The sequence below is a fragment of the Blennius ocellaris genome, assembly GCF_963422515.1.
Source record: "Blennius ocellaris genome assembly, chromosome: 20".
NCBI lineage: Eukaryota > Metazoa > Chordata > Actinopteri > Blenniiformes > Blenniidae > Blennius > Blennius ocellaris.
Window position 1 is genome coordinate 7,988,858 of NC_137669.1, and position 24,186 is coordinate 8,013,043.

The window sequence follows — 24,186 nt, forward strand, 5'->3', positions numbered from 1 at the left end:
AATTAGCCCACTGCGATAAAGAGATGTCTGTACACCCCCCCCCCCCCCCCCCGCCCCGCGCCCCTCAACCATTCCCTCGTGCGTTGCTGATCTCAAATCTTATTTAACAGTCTCACTGGAGCTGCCCACGTTATCGCAGCGGGTCAAAACCAAGAAAAAAAAAACGAAAGCAGATCCCAGTCATGTCACGCATCGGCGGCCCGTCGACCTCGTTAATAAAAACTCACTGGAGCTGATCGATGGCTATTGACTCGTGGCTGTCTGATTTGAAACACCTTGGCTGATCGATGAGCCGGGGTTAATCCTGCGTGGTTAGAGAGCTGGGGGGTGGGGGGGGTGGGGGGGGGGGGGGGGGGGTGAGACAGGGGTGAGAGACAGTCGTAGGTGGAGATGTCTCACTTCAGACTTGGTCACCTGGTAAAGGAGCAAAACTGAGGAGCCTCGTTTGTGCTACCGCTCACTTTTCAGAGTGTGAGCATGCACTGTGTGTGTGTGTGTGTGTGTGTGTGTGTGTGTGTGTGTGTGTGTGTGTGTGTGTGTGTGTGTGTGTGTGTGTGTGTGTGTGTGTGTGTGTGTGTGTGTGTAGGCAAGAAGTCACATCTATGCATGCACACGTCCTCAATAAATATCTCAGTTCAAAAAGACGTCTGTTAATATTTCACTTTTCCAAAACTCAGTGTGCACGTTCACTATGACGCACGCACACACACACACACACACACACACACACACACACACACACACACACACACACACACACACACACACACACACACACACACACACACACACACACACACACACACACACGCATCACGCTCCTGAGGCAGAAATATATGACGAGCAAACAGACAATAAAAACTTGAGCACGACGTCACATTGTTGAGGATGTAACGAATCAGCTCGCATTAGCTCCCCAAGCCCACTGAGGAATACACAGGATGTACACTGAGGCAGAGCGCGCACATACACAGACACTCACACACACACACACACACACACACACACACACACACACACACACACACACACACACGCACACACACACTCGGAGGGTGCTGAGCGGGGAGTATAAAAGGGGCATCCTTCCCACTCAACAAAGAAGTGCTCTCCTCACGCTCACACACTCCTCGATCACGCTCAACCTCTCCACTCAAGGTAAGAATTTCACTTTTTCTTTATGAGAGCCGGTTGGAGATTTTCTGCAACATTAACAAGATTTGTCCATTTTACAGGTTAGGGGTTTAAATGAAACTGGATATTCTTTGAAGAAATGAATTGACTGATTTAAACGCCATTCTTCTTTCTTTTTTGTTGTTGTTGTATAAAAGACAATCCTCCCGACGAGGTGGAGATGAGTAATTCTCTCCTCACTGATGCTCAAGTCAGTTTTGATCTGCAGAAATTGTGCTCAGGAGACCGAGACCCGGCTGGCCGAGGCTGCCGCTCTGCCTCAGGAGGTGCATGTGAACGCTGAATAAGCTGCACAGATCCACGCTCCGCTCGCTGGAGTCGCTCGGTGGCTGAGAACGAGCAGTTGTGCGGCAGATGGCAGACGGTCTCGGCCGTAGTTTTGCTCAGCGCCGTACGACTGCGGAGGAGCCGAGCGCCCGGACTGGACCGCAACTCGGCTTCCTCACCCCCCCACCTCCATGTTCAACTTTCCCCCCCCTGACAAGCTCCTCTCTGCTCTGTGTGTTTTCAGATGACTGCGGGGCTGTGTGTGTGCGTGCTGCTGGCCGTCTTGTGTGCGAGCTGTCTGGGGCTGCCCCTGGCCTCCCTGCCCCGGGACGAGGGCCAGCGCTCCGCCTCGCCCCCTTCTCAAGGTACGCCTGTCCCCCGCCGGACATCTTTACCCCCCCCCCCCATCCCCTCACCCCGGACACATCCCGTCGAGAGTAAAGTTTTCATGCCTGTACTCCTCTGTGTGTTGGTCTAGCTCTCCTGGAGGCTGACACCCACACCCTGGGGGAGCCCCACCTCCGGCACAGCCGCTCTGCCCCCCAGCTGAGAGCCCTTCCTCTGGCTGAGGAAGACGCCGACTCCCGGGCCAACCTCAGTGAGCTGCTCGCGAGACTCTTGTCCTCCAGGAAAGGTGTGAGATTTGTGTGTTTGGTGTGCTGCCTCCGGGCGTCCTCCCCCCCTCTCGGCCTCCGGTGTGCATGTGAGCATCAACATTTACAGAATTGGTTCGTTTTCACAGACAAGAGCTTTTTTCCTGCCATCCTCCTCCTCCTCCTCCTCCTCCTCCTCCTCCTCCTCCTCCTCCTCCTCCTCCCAAGTCCAGCTAATTACTGGAAAAAGTGCACAACCATGGCTTTGTAAAAATGAATTAGCGGGTTTGAAAAGCTTTTGTGGTTTGGAAGAGCGCTAGTTAGTGTGTGTGCAGCCTTCCGGCCATTTCACTCATTCCATTTTATTTAACTTCTTTTCTCCCATCTGACTTTCAATTGTCGGAGCTCATGATCAGTGTTCTGATCTCTCTCTGACTCCTTCAGTTTGCATATGCGTGACGTGTCTTTACAGGATTGCTGGAGGATCAGAGTTTGAAATGTGGTGCATATTTTTTATCACGGAACTCGACACACTCAGCAAAGTGTCTCAACATGAGACCCAGAAGAACAACCTGTAGATGAAACAGCAGCACAGATGCATCTGAATTACAGCTCTTATGTAACAGCAAGTTAAAGACTTAAGCAGCAGAAGAAGAAGAAGAAGACAGAACTTTTAATGTCAGACAGTGGAAACTACAAAACAAAAGAGTCAAAGGCTACATTGGAAATAATATGTAATACTTGAAGGAATATGTGTTTGTGTGTGTCGGTGGGAGTCTGTGCCGCCTGTGTGCTGTTCACTTGCATGTTTCGGTGTGGGAGGTGTCGTTGTCGAGCCTTCTGCGGCCAATCTTCTCAGCACACCAGGGAACTGAGACGTTGTGTGTGTGTGTGTGTGTGTGTGTGTGTGTGTGTGTGTGTGTGTGTGTGTGTGTGTGTGTGTGTGTGTGTGTGTGTGTGTGTGTGTGTGTGTTTTGCGTGGGAGGATGTGGGTGGAGTGAAAACAGTATCTCTGAGTGCACGCAATTGATTACCAAACGGACAGAGCGGCTCGGCTCTGCCGCAACTTGGAGAGAAATAAATAAATAAATAAATGAATGAGGAAGGAAGGAAAAAGAGTGAAATACTGAGATCAGAAGTGAAGATATTTTACCAAGTATGTGTGTGTGTGTGTGTGTGTGTGTGTGTGTGTGTGTGTGTGTTGGAGGAGTAAGGGAGCGGACTCACATTTGCACACAGTGATGAACATGTACTCTGATACTCTGAACATAGATGCTAATAGCAGGTTGTCAAGCTGAAGTCCAGCTGCCCTGAGGCCCCATTAGTGTGTGTGTATGTGTGTGTGTGTGTGTGTGTGTGTGTGTGTGTGTGTGTGTGTGTGTGTGTGTGTGTGTGTGTGTGTGTGTGTGTGTGTGTGTGTGTGTGTGTGTGTGTGTGTGTGTGTGTGTGTGTGTGTGTTCGTATGTGTGTAAGTGTGCTTTGTATTTAATATAACACATGTAATAACTGAGTAAAATGAGCACAAAATCCACTGCTTAAGCGAATAAAATGCCCAAAAGCAAGCGGCTCCACAGCAGAAGAGCTGAATGAGGCAAATCTTTAAACTCCAAATTGTCACGGAAGCCAATGATCATCAGAGTTGCAAATATTGCAAACACATGTTTCTCTAGAAGGCAAAAAAACCCCTACAAATTTTATCAGCAGAAAATCAGGAGATAATCTCAACCTTGGGGTTCAGGAAGTTCCCAAAGTGACGGCCAGACAGCCTCTCCAGCAAATTAAAGACGTCTTGCTTCCAAAGTCAGATCATGTCTCATCACAGTGACGACCTCAGCCTTTCTCACGCTCTCCCTCCTCTGAGGAATACCGGATCCACTCGCCCCCCCCCCCCCCCCTTTTTTTTTAAACTCCTGCACCCACGCTTTCTCTCACTTCTCCTACACCCCCCCCTTCTTCTCGCCAGGCTCCGTGCGCAGAAACTCCACGGCGAACAGCAGAGGTGGAGGACTGAGCAACAACCACCGGATAGCAGACAGGGACTACATGGGCTGGATGGACTTCGGCCGCCGCAGCGCAGAGGAGTATGAGTACTCCTCATAAAAGGGGGGGGAGAGGTCACAATTCAAGTCCACCTCCTCTACCGGCGCAAAAGAAGAGAAAAATTCGAAGAAGAAGAAAAAAAATGCCCCTAAGCAAGCTGGTTCCTCACTGTCTCACAATAAGAGTCTATTTATGATGTATTTGTTGTACATTTGTTTGTAAAACTGTAATAACGCAATATACATACTGTATGCCAAATTTTGCAGGAAAGCTCTCACTGTCCGCGGTTTGTCTGTTTCTGGTTTTTATCTGGTGGAAAAGGTGGGAGGACGGCGTCGGGTGTCCGTCGAGATCCAACCCAATAAAGATGAAAAACTAAAAAATCTCTCTCTGACACATGAATTGTTGCAACGCGACGCACGCCGCTTCAGCGCGGCCCATTAGCATTCATTAGGCGGCATTCATACAGTGCACCTGTCGAGGAGTGGGATTAACTGCGGCGCCTCGTTTCTACCGCGAACATGCATCATGCGCCCGCATATATCACAGAGGAGATGCGACGACACGCGTTAATGCTCATTATACATTTGTGGGCACACACGCGATCACTCTGAATGTCACGCAAGGGATGAAGGGATTAATGAACGTTGAAATTTTCTCATCGCAAACTTTCACGTTCAGAAAGTCGGAACCTCGCCTGATAGCTGTCCGGCGGTGGGCGCCATCTTCCGATCGTGCAAATTATGGATCCTGAATTGGAACATGTTGGTGGATCACGCACGCATTGGTCGATTGTGCAGCGCTAAGGGCTATGGTCCGGGTTAGTTAGGGTCAGGGTTAGGGTCAGGGTTAGGGCTAGGGTTAGTTAGGGTCAGGGTTAGGGTTAGGGTTCGGCAGCATGGTCAACCAATCTTTGCGTAAAGGGTTTAGGGTCCATTATAGGGTTAACGGATCCATTATTTGCGCAGCGCAGTCATGCAAATCACCCAAAAGCTCTTTACATCTGGACTTGTACAACCTCCTAATTCAAACAGATTGATGCCTGTGAATAAACATATGAATGAAAGACTGGAAAGAAGTTGTTGGCCACTTTTTTTATACCCAGCTAGCTAAAAAAAAAACAACAAAAAAATTATTTACATGCTGGGATTGGATGGACGACAGTTTTGTGTCACTTATGTGTACAACAAAAGCCTCACAAAATCTGAATTTCATTTACATCTTTTCGGAACTTGGCTGTGTTGAGATATAAGAGTGACATGATTAAAGTTAGAATTAAAGTAAGAATTGCCTCAAGACGTGTTCAGAAAAACAACAAACAAACTTGTTTCGTTAAAATGATGCAGTGTGAATCTAATATGTGTTACATTATATAGGTAAACATTTACATCCTACCAACATATGATCAGAATTTGCGCTTCTGTGGAGGGATGGTCTTTGGATCCCCTTTCTGATTATTGATTGATTGATTGGTTGATTGATTGATTGATTTATACAAAATCTAAATGCATTGTTGCAGTGATTTTTGGTATCTTATCCCTGATATTACACACTAAATACATATAGTTACACCACTTTTTTTATATGTCAGACCGAATGTGTAAATCTTGCTGGAGCAGTACATGTGGCGATGTTAATACACGCATTAGGTTCACAATTACCGTCTAAAGTCATTTTAACAGCCATTTAAAGAGCTATAATGACTGTCGTGTGGAAAACAGTCAAAATGTCTCCAAAAGTACAAAATGGCTCAAATAAAACCAATACTGGAGCTAAAGGGTATTTGAAAAACCAAGCTAAGTTATTAAAATTACTATAATTCAAGAGGGAAAACAGCTACAGCTTCAAAAAGAACATGAACAAAGACGTTCATATATTGTAATGAAGCTTCATGTATATAACTGTATCAGCTGAGTGATTCTCATTATAAAGACTGAACATGTTTTGAGGCACCAGACACATTTTATTTAGTGGGAAAATGGCAAAATAGGGCTCTTTTTGCCAAGAACGCCTGCATTAGTAGCTCAGTTTTAACACTACACTATCTAGTTTGCATACGCTGTTAGATCTCGAAGCATCCTGACCCAACCAGACCTCAAGATACCAAACAAAATACAACAACAACAACAAAAATTTTCTGCACCATGTTGCCACAATAGCTGCAATGATAAAGTGTATCTCAACTGATTCTTGACTTTTTTGCATACATTCTTTTTAAGCTGCTTGCCAAAATACCAAAACAATAATCCGACAAGCAATCACAACCCAACACACAGAATTGTTGTTACATCTGTTAAATGTTAAATGCCTTTTGCTCGGACGGAAAACACAATGTACATACGTCTATTGTGTGTGTTGGCCTGAAAGAAATGAGTTCAGATCTTTGAGCATAGACCCCCATAAATGGTGGGCAAACAATAAATCAAACGAAAGTGGAAAAAAAAAACCTAAGGATAAAAGAAGCCACAATCATCTCCCCGCCGTTCAAATGGAAATGAAGAGAGGCACTGCAGGATCGAGGCAAAGAAATGTTGATAAAACAGAGGTCAGCTTCTTTGTGTGGCACCAAATAATGAAAAAGAGAGTTCTGGAAGATCTGGAACGTTGTGGATTATGGGAGAGGATGCTGGTTTTAAGATCGTGATGAGTGTAAAGGAGAAATGTATGAATGCTGGGGGGAACATGGTGGGGGGGAGGGGTCAGCGTACAGTCGCACAAAGGAGATGAAAGTCAGCGATTTCATCATTCAGGGAGCGGGCTGAGAGGGGTTCAAAAATATCTTCAAACGAACGGCAAGATTGTAATGAGCCATAACGTCTGTGCTAAATATTGAAACGGTTTGAAGTGTCCGCCGAAACTGCTATTGATTGAATTATTAAAGCGGTCGCTAAAATAAATCACAGTAATTGCTCTTGGCTCCGCGAGGAAGCCGACGATAACCAGAGCTCCAAATATTTCAGAGCGTTTGGGAGACACTGAAAGAAAAAAAAAAAGAAAAAAAAGAAAAATGTCTGTAAAGTCAGTAGTTGGTGTGGACAGGTCGTGTTTGAGACGTCTTGTCTTTTGGTAAGTTCCTTCGTGTTGGTGAAGCAGCAGTGAAGGTGAATCGTGATGAATGACGGCTGTTATGCCGCTGCTGCCTCTGCGTGGTCAGATGTGCCTGAGTGAGTGAGAGGTGAAGATGGCGATCGATGAACAAAGCAGACTTGGTGAATTATTCAGAGAAGTGGTCCGGGACATCTTCAGGAGGGGGGGGGGGGCTATTAGAAGCCAGTGGGCATTGAAGCCGCTGGCCTGGCTTGAGGTCACACTTGAATCAGAAACGCACTGAGACTTGAGACAACAACGATCCCCGGGGATCCAATCCAACTTTGGGTTTTGAAGAGCCGAGACCCAAAGGCTTCAAAGTGAAAGGCTCCGGGAGGGTTTATAGAGGCTTCGGCAGTGCTGCCAGACATTGTCTCCGCACAAACAAAGGTTTGAAGACAAGCGAGTTTCAAGCCCAACGTGTCCTATGTGGGAGCGACTCGAGCACGAAACCATGATGCATTAGTGCTGTGGTTCTGTGTGCTAATGGGCAAAGCCGCACGCTCATGAAAGGAACATGAATTCCAAGAGCAAGACTGTAATGAAGATCCAGCGAGCGGGACGAGCAGATGGTCCGAGCTCGTCCTGGAAACTGGCTGAACACACTGTCCTTTAAAAGTCCATCACTTCCTGTCTTTGACTCCGGATGAGTCCTTCCATTCAGACGCTATCTTTTTTATTTTTTTTATTTTTTTTACTGGCAGTGACACGAGACGAATGTACAGTAAAGCAGAGATCCAGTTCTGTTCTCTAAACCCTTTGAATTTATGTCAGATAGAAGGATGGAATCAGAGCAGGTGTGGAGGAGGCAAGGAGGGAAGCGAATCTACGCATTCAAACTTAAATCTGGAATAGCTTCTGGATGCCATCGCCGGAATGATGCCTGCAAATTGAAACAGGTGAACCCAAGAGAAAACAAAGATGCAGGAAAGAAGCTGCAAATAAATATTTTAACCCTGCGACATGTTTTAGAATCGTATTGAATGTATTATAATAATGACTTAAAAATGGATACTTATGTTTTGAAGGCATTGTTTTATAGTTATTAATAACTGTGTGATACTTAAGGCTTTTTTTTTTACTCCTCTCATCGCTTGAGTCGGACTCTAAATGCACAAGGACCCCCCATGCATGGCTTTTTCATAAGTACTGCCATATAGTCAAAAAGCACGTTTGAAAATGAACTGCTCACTTTCCCTCAAGTATCGGCAGTAATCTGTGTTTTACTGCCCTGTGATGTATTAACCACATATTAATCCTGCCGTCACCAGCCGGGATCAGCAGCGTGGTATGAACAAGATACACCACCCATGTGCATAGGATTAATATCTGCTCTCAATCAGAAGTGTCAAAAGTATTATTTCATGGGCCACATGAAGGACAATTTCATCTTTAGGGGACTGGACTGGTAAAACAAGTGCCATAATAACCTTTACATTTTCAGGTTTTTCCTTGTTGTGGTAGAGAGGAGATGTGATGAATACGCCTATTTTCACAAAAAAACAACAATTACGATGGAAATTTACAACAATCTCAGCATAAATCCAATTTGGATGATACCTTCTAGTGCAAAATACGATGAAAAGTATCCATGGATGGATGGATTCAAGTTTTTTTTTTTTTTTTATTATTCATCTGTGCGTTCAGGGGGCGGATCATCACTGCTGTCTTTCTTCCTTTAGGGGACTGAGTTGATCTTGCATCTCCAGCAAATTGCAGTGCATGTGACAGCTCACCTCTCAAGAAAAAAAAGAAATCATGAAATCATCAGCTGACAGATCGTGATCCATTCCGTCCTCTGTGTTTTGGGTTAATTAAATATCTCATGCTGCTTTGTGGCCCTGCACACGCTGATACTGCCACAGGTGTTTGATAAACTTTGCAGAAAAAATATAAATGGACAACACTTCTGTGAGCAAAAAAAACCCAAACCCACACACACCTTCAACTGCTGGTAATGCTTTGGAAAAAAAACAACAATAACAACAACCCAAGAACCCATTTTGTGCAAAAAGCAGATTGTACTTGATGTGCGAGCCACCTGCTTCAGTGTGCAGAGTGGGACAGGCCACTAAAACGTCTATTAAACATGGTGCCATTGACTCAACACCTGGTTTTAGTTGGTCTGGTTCTTTGCCTCAGGATGACCATGTGACAGAAATACACACGAACTCATCTCACTTGCAGACCAGCAAAGACAAAAGCCTTAAGCTTCACCTGGCAGCCGGCGGAAAACGCAAACATCTGAGGAAATGCATGAATTAGTGACAATTTTCATCAGGGATCAGATCGAATTGGCACTTATTTGCACATGTTGCAGAACTGCTGCGGGGGCATTGCACACACTGTGAATTGTGGGTTAAAATAGGCCTCAAGGTGGTATGCACGCAACACAACACTTACCGTCATTAAAGCTGAAATCCCCTCAGATTTGCACGACGTTCATTAAATTGAATTGCAAACTTTGGATGTTAGTCTGGCAAGTGACGCGCGGATATTGTGATGCAGTTTAGGATCGTTACAGGTAAAATTGGGTCCAACAGTCGTTGTGTTCCATGAAGTTTGACTTGGAGCAGAATGGAGCTCGTAAAAGAAGTACGGCAGCTGCTGGAATTCAAATTGAGGCGTGTTTGAGACGAGTTCGAGGCACATGCAATGACTATGAGACCATAGAAACCAAAAACCGGTCGACTTTAAGTCACATGTTTATGTAAATAATTAAAGATATTTGGGAAACACCATGAATTCCATTCAGTGTTGTTTATGGCGTATTGTTCTCTGCCAACATTATTATTATTATTCCATGTGTGGTTTTATCACAAAGACACCCACGAGTGGCCCAACAGGCGAACAACATATTTGTCGGCCTCGACATCGTTTTCAAAATGTTTTTTTTTTTTAATTGGTGAATGTGTTGCAAAGAGCAGACTGAAGGACACTTGTTTTGGAGTAGTGACACATGATTACAACTATTGTTATGATGTAAATCCATTTATATTTGAGAATGAACTTCTGAAAGAAACATCTGAAAAACGGGGGAAAAAAAGTGATTGTGCGATTCATTGTCGAAAACTATGAAAGTCTGACTCTTGTTTTTTTTCTGAAGAACCTTTTTTTTTTAACAAGATGTCTTGATTGAAAGTAACTGATATGACAATGAAAAAACATAATGCTGTGGAGAATAAATAAACATAAATATAAAGTGTTAGTGGCAAATATGTATGGATTTATATCCCTGAATGTGCTGATGTGCATGAATGAATGAATGCATGAGTCTTGCTCATCATGTTTAACAGCTGGATTATTTAGAGGTAGTTTTCATTGGAGTTTTGATGCTTCACTATATTTTAACCCCACTTGAGCTCATTTTTCTGTACTGGTAGTTTTTTGTTTGTTACAGTTGGCGCATGCAGATAAAGGATAACGGGGGAATCTTCTATACGCAATTATGTAAACTGCAATCACCAATATACATATAATGATGACTTAATGAAGATTTCAAAATATATAGAGATGAAATCAATGGCAATTTTTTTTATAGTGATTTACTTGTAAACCCTTTAAAAATGTCTCTATTATTTACCTTCTGCAACAAAGACAGAATTATTATTCTTTGGTATAGATGAGATAAAAAAGTAAAAGTGGGATGTCGTGTCATACTGTGTTCAAAAAAAGAAGAAGCGGCATGTTGCTGTTTGTACCTGAAGGTACCTGCAGGAGGTGTGTGTGTGTGTGTGTGTGTGTGTGTGTGTGTGTGTGTGTGTGTGTGTGTGTGTGTGTGTGTGTTTGCGTGTGTGTGTGTGTGCTGGGATAAATGTGATTATCAAAATGCTAGCAGATATCCAACGTGAAAGACGTCAGCGGCCTTTGAAGCGGCTTCATTTCTCCTGATTACCCCCGCTGCCTGACAGAGTGGCATTCTTTGGGTTATTGCTCACCTCTCCATCAACCCCGCGGCCCTCAGAGGCTTAATAAACATCCCTCACAGCACAGAAAGAGCAGCAGGTACAGATGGCATGATGGGTAAACACACACACAATGTGCTCCACAATCGGCCCTGTGTGTTGAGTTATTTGTGAGCACCATCTGCTGGAGGAGGGCGGATAATAATTTCATGTCTGGGGCTCCTTTATTTAACCATGATTACCTCAAAACTGTCTTCCATGAGTCATGCAGAGGAACGAAAACGACACGGAAATGATGTGATTGAGTTGTTTGACGACTTTTTTATTTGGAAAAAAAAAAGAACGACAAAAAAAGAAAAGAGAAACCCTGATTGATGAACATGCTCGCCCAGCACTCGGTGATTCACAGAACATCTCTCGTTACTTGCATTTCAGTGGCAATGGACAGAATGTACAGTGTGTGAGACCATAAAAATAGCTTATATTCACGGCAGGGTTTTTAAATTAAATAACATAAGAAGAGAATGGTTTTCGTGAGCTGCTTCACACCCGCGTGAAGAACGTATTGAACGTATTGAGGCTGAGGCACTAATCTGCTTCACTTCTCTTGACAAATCCTCAATGAAAAGCATCAGTCAGTCCAAATTCAAGAACCCCCCCCCCCCACACACACACACCAGGAAACTGAACTGTCTTTAATACTAATGTGAAAGTTATTCAACAATTTGCTGAAAACCACCTGCACTGGGTCACTGCAAGAGTGTGAAGATTAAAAAAAAGAAAAGACAAAAATCAGTAATATTGAGGAAGAGAAGCATGTTTCAGTGCTACAAGTGACGACAAACAGCTGTGTGTCTGTGTGTGTCAGGAAAAGTGTGGGAGTACTACATCTAGCCAGCAGAATCAGTCTCCAAAGCAGAGATCTGAGATCTCGTTTTTTTTTATATTATATGTAAAATCGGATTACATAATATCTATTTATTTGTTGCCCAAAAAAAGTAGTCTTTTTTTAAAGAAGCTTTCAAACAAGTTGGAGCTCAATGCTAATGGACAATTCATTTAAAATCGGGTTATAAATAGAGGACGTCTGCAGCCAATTTTCTCAGCTTTTCATTTAAACATAGTTCGTTGGAGAAATCACAAGATCTGGACACACAAAGGCCAAACCTGTGAATAACGACGAGGTATGTTGACTATTGGGTCAGCTAACTGTCATTATTGTTAAAGCATGGGTCACCTTGAAAGCTCTATAGAGTGTCTCGGTCAGTGGTCAGTGGTGGTCTGCGCCCCCCCCCCCCAGGCATTAGTCCAGACTACTCCTGGGGCCCGGGGGCCTTCATGGCCATGCTGGCCCCGACCACGGCTGGGTAACTCCGGTTCCTCCTCATCCCGTCAGGCCCGAAGGGGGAGCCGGATCGACGCAGCCCGCCCAGCGGCCCCAGCATTGGCCCGGGGCTCGCCGCCCGGCCCCCCGGGGCCCCACCCACCCCCAGCCGCTTCACCTTGTCCAGCAGGTTGAGGTTGTGGACGGTGACGCTGACGTCCGTTTGGCTCTCGCAGTCCTTCCCCCTCTGCCGGCCCCTGATGCCCCCCGTGACCTCCTTCAGGATGGAGCGGGCCGGTTTGGAGGCCAGGAAGTTGTCATACGAGGGGCTCTTGAAGTCGAAGCCCGCGGACGTGGCGACTGAGGAGGCTCCCGGTCTGGTGGGGGAGTTTGGAGGGGTGGAGGGCCGCAGAGGGTCGGGGTGTGGCGCCCGGTTGGGGGCGATGGAGGTGCTGAACAGGACCTCGCCGCTGCCCTGGCCGTGCTCCAGGCCCTGGCTCTGGTGGTACATGGCTGCAGAGATCCCTCTCTCCTGGAGGAGGCGCACCAACCCCAGGGAGGTGCTGGTGGTGCGAGTCGCATCTCTGCACAGAAAGACCCAAGAATTAACATTTAAAAACATAGTATTATTATTATTATTATTATTATTATTATTATTATTATTATATATATAATATCACAAATAAATCAACACAAATCAAAAGAAAAATTTTAATAAGTAAAATACCATGGGAATATAAATATGAAATGATGTTTTCTAATAATGTCTGTATATATGCTTGTTTCCTAATAAAGAATGATTTGTTTTGCACATCTAATCAAGCATTTATTTTCAATTTATCGCCCAGGACTGTGCAACGTTTTTGTTCATTCTTGTGATTTTCCACCAAATCAAATTGAACTGGAGCCACAAAATATGTTTAATCCTCCTTTCACACACGTACAACAACCGTATCTTATGTTGCATTGATGAACTTTCATCCATGTTTACCATCCATAAGAGTCCTTTTGAAAAGCCGGTGTGTAAATATAGTGAAGCTAAGATGAGCTGTTTATTTAAATATTATTCAGTGAAAGCTTCGTGGACGAAACACACAGTGATTGCAGAGAGCGGAGGATGTGAGTGCGTGTGGCGTCGTGCCTGAGGTTGGTTGAGGACTCGGAGGGTCTCAGGCTGAGTCTGCGGGGCGTGCAGGGAGTCACAGCGGGGGTTCCCAGCAGCGTGCTGGTCATCACGCAGGAGGACGATGAAGGGATTGGGTTCAGACTGGAAACAATGACATGAGGAGATATAAAAAAAATCCAAAAAAAGACATTGTGAAGGTGGTAATTTTCTATTAAATTGCACTTTTCCTGACGTCTCTTCAAAGCGGAGCACCAGAAGCAACCTGCATGAATTATTTAGCACCTTCCCACCGTCTCGCAGATAAGTGACTGAATGCTGTTGCCTGGACACGATCTCGTCTCAATTCGTCCTGCGAGACTTGTTCCGACTCCAATAAACAAAATACATTAAGCCGCGCAACGTCTTTAAACTCCATTTTTGTTTATCCCATAAGTTAGAGTGCTTTTAGAAATTACGTAAAGCTATAAAATAAACACATTAGCGAGACAAACAAAGGGTCCCGCTTGACAATCATTATAAAAAAAGCCCTTTTTTTTAATCACTCGTCTTGTATTAAAGTAAATATGGCTGCTTTTGGTGAAAAAACAACACCTTTGCAATGCCTGAGAAAGAATCGGAGGATAAAACTGACTTAACTTTGATAAGACATAAACAGAAAGTTGAGGGCCTTCAGGAAACTTACTTTTAAAATGGAATTTAAAGACATTATCTATATGTAATATATTATTAATGAACACTGGCGTCTGTTTGTCTTGAGTCAACGAAACAAAATCTATATAATTCTATTCTTTGCACTGGGAAGAAGCAATGAGGTATTTTTACTTAGTTTTTAAGTATCTGTACTGAGTATTTATTATCTAATAACTTTTCAAATACCAACATCTGTCCTTTTTCCTTTTTCATTCTTGTATCATTCCTTCTTCTAAACTCTATTAGGATGATTTACAGTGAAATTAGCTTTTTTTTTGTTAACATTTTTCTTTTTTGTTTATTCCCAAGTATTTTTATATGTGTGGCTGATTGATAAGAGAGATTACAGTACTTCAATAATGGCTGAAGATTTAGGGTGTCGATACTAAATTAATGTGTTAAATGGAAATCATAGTGTTTCATATAAATGTTATTAACTCTGTACCCACCGTCAAACTCGCAACTACAGGAATGTATTTCACACAGTTTACATTATGATTCAAAAAAGTGAAAATTAGAAACGGGGACAAGACGAAAGTTCACGTCATTCAACAGCCAATAAAGTAAAATGGCCATTAGTGAATTATCTGCCAGTTGTTTAAAAAACATGCTTGATAGTATAAATCCTCACTAAATATCTATAATTGATAAGAAAACTGTAAAAAAATCTATTAATAAAAACAACCCAACAGAATTACTTATGTAACAGTTTGTAGATTTGTTGAAAATATTACAATATGTTTCAAATATTGAATTACTATTGCAATTTATTATTTTATTGGCCATTATTATAATATTGGTTTACCTCTACCTAGTTCATGTTTTGCAGATCAGTAATTCAAGTTATGGTGGACCCTGACGATCGCTGGAGAAAACAGGTGGAAGCCCAATTAGTTAGTGCAACTCCTGCAGCATCTCCCCCGGGCGCGGTTACCTGGGCGTGACCCGCGTCAGCTCGTCAGTCGGATGCAGGATTCGACAGGTGGTGAAGGTGTAGGTGGAGCTGGTGTGAGCCATGCATTTCCCCGGGTAGTACGCAGCTGCGGCAGAAAACATCAGGGCGTCACGTCAATGCACGAACTCCTCTGTGAAGGAAACGTGACCCCCCCCGGCGGCCTCACCTAGCACGTCGGTGTTGCTCAGATGTGGCGAGGGCGACGGAGAGGCCAGGGAGGGCGGGGCGAGGCTGCCGGGAGGCTGAGCCAGGCCGGCGTCCGCGGCGCTGGGGGTGGAGGGCGCGGCCGGAGTGGTCGAAGCCGAGGAGGTGGGAAGGTTCTGGAAGTACTGCTCTCCTGGTTCATCCTCCTCGAAGCCGCCCCACGGGTAGACCTGCTCAGAGGAGACCAGGAGGTCTAATATCACTGACACTGATATTACGTCAGAAAAAAGTGACTCTTCTATCATCAGTTCTGTTTATATGGGACCGGTTATACTTCAGATCCCAAAAACATATAGTAAATAACTCCCACATGAGATCACAAACACTGAGACTGAAGAGGAAATGTAAACAAAGTCTGTGTCTGAACTAAAGTGATGTTTGAACTTCCAACAGTGCTGGTTGTATTTACTCTATAAAGCAAGTTATTGAGCTTGTATTGTAGATGTGGTCACTTTTTAATGGCACACATCAGAGTGAAGTGGCAGACGTGGGACGACGAGCACAGACCTGCTCCAGCTCCAGCTCCAGCGGCCTGTAGCCTTTGGGTACGACTCCCGGCCTGGCGTCCAGGATCACGCCGAGGTGGGGCTGAGCTAACTGCTGCCAGTGGTGCAGGGTGGCAGAGCCTGGTGAGGAGAGACCGTTATAACTGCAAGATACGTCACAACCCCTCTGACATTGTGAGCCTCACGCCAGCCTTGCTCTACTTTGTCCTACTCTGCATATACAGTTACCCTACGTTTACCTTCTCGCCCGCGAAGCGACCAACTCATCCGTGTTCCTCAATTCATTAGAGCAAACCACGACAGTGACTGGTGAATTAACCAGCGTGTGAAATGTGATGAAGAAGAATGGGATGAAGACAAACACGGACACTGAAAAAGGATGGAGCACAGAAGATTGATGAGTAGAATGAGAAATGTTTTTATTAGAGAGCCAGATGTATTAACGACAGATGGATGAATGAAGACAGCGTGAAGTGACAGGGTGAAATATTAAAAAAATAAATAAAAACCAGTAAAAAAAAAAGAAGCAAACAAAAAACAACAGAAAGTTGTGCATAAATAGAAACAAAGACAGATATAGTGCACGTATAAGCAGCAGATCAAAACAAATGTACATGAGCATAAAACAAAAACTTAATACAAATGAAATGGTATATTTAGCTCACAAAAACTGAAATAATTCAAGTCCAATTAAATTCGATCTGTATGAATTTATCTCATAAGCCATTAAAATCAGAGATAATTTCATATTTTTTAATCGTAATAATTGTATTTAACGTGTGTAAATGACTACTAATTTGCTCAATAAGTTTTCAGCAACTTCTCAATGATATTCCTCAGCCTGTACAAAAGGGGTGTTGTTAATGTCCGCGGCCGGCAGAGGGCAGCACAGGCTGAAAGCACCGTACTGCCTCTGGCTCTGAGCTTTAAAGCTTTATGTCAGAGGCTTTCAGGAGACGTTTGAGGAGGTTCACAGTGACTCTCCATGTGGCCTACAGCCAGCCGCGGGGCTGCGTGTCTTTGTAATAACTGTGTGGCGACGCGAAGCTGCCCGACTTGTGGCGACGCATCAGAGACCAGAACGAGTTGAAGAGCATCAGTGACAGAGGCCTCTCCTTCCTCTCCCTCACACTCCTTGTCCTCCCGCCTCGGTCCCTGGCCCACCTCCTCCCCCTCTCCCTCTCTATCCCAGCGCCTGTTTTCTTCACCCACCCCCAGCACCTGCCCCCCTCCCCCAGCCGCCTCGGCTCCCCCTCGCTGTCCGCGCCCCTCTTTTTGTTCCCCTTCTTGCTCCCTGCTTGGTGGCGATCGCCCTCGGAGCTCCTCTCTCCGGCCTTGCACCCGCCGGCTCCCTCACCTTCCAGCGGCTTGACGATCTGCAGCTTGTCGGGGAGGTAGGGCCCCCGCGAGGCCCACAGGTGGAGGTTCCCCAGAGACATGATGCTCTCGGACGGGGTCAGCATGCTCTCGTGGCCCAGGGAGTCCTGCAGCCCGGTGTGCGCCCCCCTCCTCCGCTCTCGCTCCTCTTCGAAGAAGCGCCTTTCGCTCAGGTTGTTCTGTCGCCGCAGGGACAGGCGGCGCAGGGCGAGACGCAGGTCCTCCGCCCCGCTCACCTTCTTCTCCCGGCCCTCCGCACTGCCGACACATGGAGCCCATGCATGAAACACAGCCGAGCAAGGACGCCTTGAATATCAGCCCCGGTCCCCCTCACCTGTCCTGGTGAGACGCCGTCTCCATCAGGATGCTTTGTGTTCGGTTGTCAAGGGCAACGCCGTCTCCGCCGTCTCCTCCGTAAACGCTGGAGTGGGGTGTGGAGAGGCCGCTGGAGTGAGGCGAGGTGCGAGGGGACTGGTTGGAGCCCGGGATGTTGGCGCTGGTCGGAGTCAGCGAGCGCTGCCGGACCGTCTGGTTCACGTTCTTCACCGTCTCAAACACGCGCTTCCTGTGGCTCCTGCACGCCGCCGACAGGAAGCAGAGTTCGTCAGTGCTCTCCGGAACACACAGAAACTGGAGCACAGATGACTGGCATAGTAGAAAACATACAAACTCCACAGAAATCTGCTGGAAAGCTGAAAACACTCTGCAGCCTGAGTTTAGAAAAGGAGTGGATTTACTTCCTAAACCTGTAAACTTTCCATTTATGTATTTTTTTATTAATATATTTTATAATATATATGTTATCTAACATAGAAGATTATATTACATTATATTACATTATATTATATTATATTATATTATATTATATTATATTATATTATATTATATTATATTATATTATATTATATTATATTATATTATATTATATTATATTATATTATATTATATTATATTATACAGACAGACAGTTAACCCAAAAATGACCCAGTTACAGATACCTACCTACCAATCAGTTTTAAATGGTCTCTGATCGTGTATTGCGTGTGTATTACAGTGGCACATTGTGGGTCAGCCTGATGTCTGGTTCACTCAATAAGTTCAGCTGAAGTCACATCAGTTAGTTGGAATTCAGCACAGGTTATTCTGGTGCGTTTGAGCTCATCAATCATTATCAAAGTGCGTCTTTCACCGAGAGGTTACAAAGGTTTACACAGACAACATGGTAATAAACAAAAACTACAGGAAATCGTTAATTTGAAATATGAATATAATACCATCTTAACTAAGCAGGTCAGCGATCAAATGCACACAAATGCAAAATGAAAAGATCATGACAAACAAAACGAAGCTCATGAAGTCTATTCCTTGGGAGTAAACACCCTCCCTGCAAGCAGCATGGTCGGTGCTGAAACTTACTTCTGCTCTTCACACTCAGGGTCATCCAGACTCATCTCCTTCCTCATGGTTCCTTCTATCTCAGCTGCCAAAGAGTCCTAAAACACACACAGTAGAACTTCCTGGATCAAGACATGCAGCGTACACACACACACACACACACACACACACACACACACACACACACACACACACACACACACACACACACACACACACACACACACACACACACACACTCACCATGGGGTACAGCCCCAGCGGGTGGAAGCGACGAGGCGTCCCTGCAGGGTAGTTTTTGTTCCTCAGGTTCTTCAGCTCCTCCTGAGCTTCATGCAGCATCTCAATACACTCCAAGTACTTCTCCTCCAGCTCCTGAAGCTGTTGCGTCACACACGTCGCCATTACATTTCACCCGCGGCGTTAAAATGCCGCGTGTTCAGCCTGCCGTGTGAGAGGTTACCTCTGCCGTGAGCTGCCTTTGGGCGTATTTGGCTGCCATCAGGTGCTGAGAGAGCTCCTCGTTCTCCACTGCAAACTGGACACACAGTTTTGACTCAGTAACGACCCCTTTAAACTAACAATACCTGGATGTGAAGTGTGTGTAGGCGTGTTGTCAGACTCACAGATTTCGCTTTCTTTTGTAGGTCGACCATCTGCGAGAGGAGGTGCGTGATCTCCTCCTGCTGCCGAGAGGCATCTTCAGTCTTGCGGGCCAGCTCCTCGGCTATGACAGAGATCTGGAGACTGGACAACCCTGGAAGAGCAGGGGGGGGGGGGGGGGGGGGGGGGGGGGAGGGTGAAACCGAGGGAAAAAAAAAAAAGAAAAGGGAATGTTGACGGCAAACGCAGACTTACTGAGTTCCTTCACGCAGTCGTTCACCAGCTGCTGCTCCTTTTCCTCATAGGTTTCGGTCTCTGACTTCAGATGGCTCGCCTGCATGCACAGACAGCGCCGATTAACCGCAGTACTCATCAGATTCACAGCTCCCCGATTCACACGAGCGACTACCCGTTACCTCTGAGCGGAGCGACAGGTTCTCCTCTTCCAGCTCTTTGAGCTTCTTCTGCAGCGTGTCGCTCGCGAAACCTCCGCAGGCTGCTTCCACTTTACCCTTCTTCCCCCTTCCGATTGACAAACACAGCGAGAGTGAGACTCACACGTCTATGCGTATGCTTCTATGACGAGTGCTTTCTAAACTTGTGGTAAAGAGAGAGGAGGCTGACGTCGGGGAGCTGCTGGACTCGTCCTCGCTCTCCTCGGCCGCGGTGGTGTAAAACTGCAGCAGCTCATCCTTCAGATTCAGCTCGTGGTGCAGCTGCGCCACCTGCAAGAAGACAAACGACAGACGTTTAACGTAGAATATTCCTCTTTCAGCCAGCGTGTGCGCGGGCGCAGACCTCCTCTGTGATGTGGGCCACTTGTTCCTCCAGATAGTCATTCTGCTCCGTCAGAGTTCGGTTCTTCTTGAGAAGTGATTGTCCGATCTTTGCAGCAAGCTCCAGGTCTCTCTCTTTCTAGTGTTTGGAAGTAGAGTAGAGTAGAGTAGAGTAGAGACTTTTAAAAATACACACACAGGAACCTTCATTTCTACAACAAATATTAAAAATCAGGCATCAACAGTAAAGGTAGTGGGTTGAGGCTGATGGGAGGCCGCCTCACCTCTTCTAGCAAACGTGTGATGGCGTCGATGTCACTGTAGGTCTTCGTCATCTGGCCCACTCGGTCTGCACATAGCACTGAGGACAGACGGAGCACAGACGAGACTCAGGCCGACAGAAAACCTCCGTCTCCGAGGAGGAGGAGGAGGATGACGATGAGGAGGAGGAGGAAGAGGAGGTCGGATCGGGTTTGGGAAGCAACACCTCCGTCACCGGCGCCGTGACGTCAGTGTGTGAAAGACCGGCGGGCGAGTTGACTGGGAAGAGTTGTTTTCCATGGCGCACAGCAGTCGGCCCTGCTGCCCCGGGGGCGACGGCGCTTATCGAACCCAAAGCTCTAATCAATAACACCTTGTACAAAGTTATTGGATGCATTATGGTAAGCCTCTGTAATCCTCTTAGTGCTGCAACCACAACATAATACTTTGAATAATACGCAAATTTGGATTGCCCCTTTTTTTTCCCTGTTCTGCAACTCTGAAGCTGCACAGTGAGAAATGAGTTGTCGTGTTCAACGCGACACATAAACACACATTGTGAAGGTCGGTCTGCAGGTGAATCTGACTACAAATACTTCTTTCCACTTTACCTTTCTTCCCCTCCTCACAGTACCAGCTCTCCAGTTTCCTCTCGGTCCTCATCCTGCTCCTGCCGTCCACGTCCTCCTGGGCCTTCATGGTGACCAACAAGCACAGGCGACCACCGGTCCACATACCAATCCATGCAGCTGCAACCTCTCTCTGGCTCGCTTTCTGCTCGGCTCACAGCCCGATTTACCCTCCGCCCACGAGGACACCTCAGCATAGCCAGCGAGAGTGACGGAGGAGGAGGGACTAGAGCCCGGGCCACTTTTAAAACCAGCTGCTGAGGAGGCACGGCAGCAGCAGCATCACGGAGGCCGGAGACATGGAGTCGCTGATCAAACAGGAGCTGCAGCGTGAAGCCCAACTACCGCATCTTTCTCCCTGTTCTCCTTCCTGACCTCACATCCCCCCTCCCTCCCTCTCCCTCCTCCGCTCTACGCAAGCAACAGGTGAGCTCTGCTGTTGCTAAAGCAACACTCAGCCACAAACACCCGCACGCTCGCTGTCAGCCCATGCCGCAAACATCCCTTGTGTTGAGCCGTTAACAAAACAAACTGGGAACCAACTATCAAACTTCCACCCTGACTCCGAGCGGCAGCTTCCTGAATTTCAGTCATGACAATTAAAACTTGCATTTCACAACACAATTATAGCAAATCACACTTTGAGATGCATTAAAAATGAGTGAAAATAACAATGTTAAGCATCTAAAGTGGCAAATCCACCCAGTCATGTATCCTGAAACTGGAGTAGCTCGTCTGTTGACAACACATTGTTGACAACATGATGCAAATAAACTGTTGATTTAAACTGAAACAAGAGCAAAGCAAAGAAAATTATATTTCACAAGTAAATACAGGAAGAAGACTTCAACCAGAGGTGTCAAACAAGCCCACAAGGTCTCCAATCAACGTTCATCCAGCCATACTCAGTATGAGTTTGTAAAAACATGCATGCAAAATGCTGCAGAATGCTGCAAAATGCAACCATTAGAGATGTTTATGGGACATTAGACTGTATTTTGCATCATTAAGATTGGCTTTATGTTGAGATTGTAGTACATTTTAGTAGTAATTGGTCAGCTTTGAAAAGAAAAAATAAATTTTCAAGACTGAAACTCTGCGCCATGTCAAAGAAAAACTGTAAAAATGCAAATTCAAAGGTTATTTTGGCACCGTTTTTTACAGTCTGACGCACACGAATTGGTTGAATGTGGCCCCTCAACTAAAATGTGTTTTGACACACGTGGTTCACATGGTGTGACATCAGGACAGTCTGCAGCTTGAGCTTTAGCACCACCTTATGGAGGGAAGCTGCAGTATCACATGTGGCAAAACCAGTTGATGGGTAAAAACAGCTGATGAGTTAGAAAATCCCTAAAAGGAAGGTCTCTAAAGTAAAAAAAACAAAAAATCTAAATATGAGATATATACTGTAAACACTATGAGACTGATAAATGTGATTAAAGAAGAAGCAACGTTGATAAAAATCTGATGCAACAACAGTAAAGCTTTGAAAATGCTATTTAAGAAGTGAAAATAATAAGAAGTGAAATAATCATCGATAACATCCACCACCTCCACCTTTTCCTGCCTTCCTGTCTGAGCATGAAACGAGATGACCGGCGCTTCTCGGTCCAGACTCACAGAAGTATTTGAGGGTCTCTTCGATCTGCTCGGTGGTCAGGTCGAGCCGGGCCTCCGGGGCCACCAGGGGCGTGTGGAGCCAGTCATCGTGGTCGTAGCCGTAGACAGTGTCGGCCCGCAGCCGGTACACCGGCAGCTGCTCCTCCAGGAGGCTGATGATCTCAAACTCAGGTAGGTCGGTGCTGTTGCACACATCTGGACATCAGAGGGGAGACAATCTGAACTCAATTCCAGGACACATCCCAATGAAAACTGAACAGAGGATTAATATATGAAGAAAAAAAAAATGATGAGAATAAAAATACCTGCACAAATCAATGCTTTTGTTTTCTTGTCTAAGAAAATATTTTGGAGCATGAAACTGACCAGATTGGCTTATTTTCCAACAACAACAAAATCTAAACGCGATCAAATTTTCTCTGTAATTCAGAAACCTTCAAAACCCTTATATCTCATATGATAGACAGCATGCCAAGAGTTTACTTTAAATGATGTGTTATTAACACAAAAGTGATGTTTTGGAAATGTTATTACCATATAATGCTTATTTTTTTTATAGAAACAAGAAAGCTATGCAACACATATGACCACTTGTCCGATGAATAGCTATGAAACATACAGAAAATCTGACAATATGCCTGATATTTAGAACTTGAGTATTTTTTGAATGGTTTACAGGTGCATCTAAAAAAAAGTGAATACAATGGAAAAGTAAATTTTACACACAACTGATTTAAGCTGTAACATCAACTGATATATCGAATGCCTTATTTTTGCTTTATTCTTTACAATATTAGTTTACAGGCCATGAAATCCCAAAACACAGTATCTCAACTGTAGACAACTGTGGCAATGCAAACTGAAGAAACGCTTGGAAATGTTTTTCCCGATGCGCCTCTGAAAACTCTCCAAACTGTGTTGAATCTTGGACACATGAAAATAAAACAGCACCATTTGGGCCACTGTGTCTTCAAACAGGAGTCACTCCAGTGCGGCGTGCGAACACAGCACCTATTTTGGGATTTGTTTTCCTTTTTTTTAACATTTTCGGCTTGACTGAAGATTTAATCTTTTTTATGTTGTGATGAAAGTCGTCTGATGTCTGGTTTGAAAGCTTTGACTGTGTTTTGAGCACATTTAAACACACAAACACACACACACACACACACACACACACACACACACACACACACACACACACACACACACACCGGTGATGGTTTCCGCGTCCCTGCAGTTGGGCGGCGCCGGGTTGGGGTCGGGCTGGCTGGGCTCCCCCTCGCTCACATACTGCTCCTCGGAGGCGTGCCGCCGCCGCCGGTCGGGGTCCGGGTCCGGGTCGGGATCCAGGTCTGGGGCGGGGGGCAGGGAGGGGGCCGGGGAGGCCAGCTTGGCTCACCTCTCACTGGTGGATAGAGACGGAGGCCATGGGCCAAAGGAGCTGGAGCTCCACCGGGTCAGCAGATCTCACAGCAGGTGAAGATCCCTGAAGAGGAGAACGAGGGAGAGGAAAAGACAGTGAGGCCTTGTACTGATTTTCCCCCAAAGTCCAGAATAATAAATACAGCTTTGTTTCCCTACAGAGTCTTTAAATTCAAGTGGTGCTGTTGCTGACGCTGCAGAGCGCTGCC

General features: G+C 45.5%; 2 protein-coding genes across 3 annotated transcripts; one reads left to right on the forward strand and one right to left on the reverse strand.

The window, feature by feature from the left end:
* Positions 1-1,112: 1,112 nt before the first annotated feature.
* On the forward strand, positions 1,113-4,898 carry LOC308144487 (cholecystokinin-like). Of its 2 annotated transcripts, none has more exons than XM_080515610.1 (4): positions 1,113-1,158; positions 1,403-1,826; positions 1,940-2,095; positions 4,018-4,898. In XM_080515610.1, the coding sequence occupies exons 2-4, from the start codon at positions 1,706-1,708 to the stop codon at positions 4,152-4,154; spliced, it is 414 nt and encodes a 137-aa protein (XP_080371736.1). In that variant the 5' UTR covers positions 1,113-1,158; positions 1,403-1,705; the 3' UTR covers positions 4,155-4,898. The 2 variants fall into 2 exon arrangements, with proteins under 2 accessions (XP_080371736.1, XP_080371737.1); XM_080515611.1 differs by having other exon boundaries at positions 1,120-1,158; positions 1,706-1,826.
* Positions 4,899-11,836: 6,938 nt separating this feature from the next.
* trak1b (trafficking protein, kinesin binding 1b) lies at positions 11,837-23,893 on the reverse strand. The gene is made up of 18 exons (XM_080516392.1): positions 23,767-23,893; positions 22,556-22,750; positions 20,327-20,403; positions 20,065-20,181; positions 19,891-19,991; positions 19,683-19,788; positions 19,522-19,600; positions 19,290-19,420; positions 19,127-19,201; positions 18,907-19,044; positions 18,685-18,761; positions 17,603-17,842; positions 17,249-17,526; positions 15,893-16,011; positions 15,348-15,555; positions 15,161-15,266; positions 13,552-13,677; positions 11,837-12,994 (listed from the first exon to the last, which is right to left on the reverse strand). The coding sequence occupies exons 3-18, from the start codon at positions 20,375-20,377 to the stop codon at positions 12,400-12,402; spliced, it is 2,547 nt and encodes an 848-aa protein (XP_080372518.1). The 5' UTR covers positions 20,378-20,403; positions 22,556-22,750; positions 23,767-23,893; the 3' UTR covers positions 11,837-12,399.
* Positions 23,894-24,186: the final 293 nt, after the last annotated feature.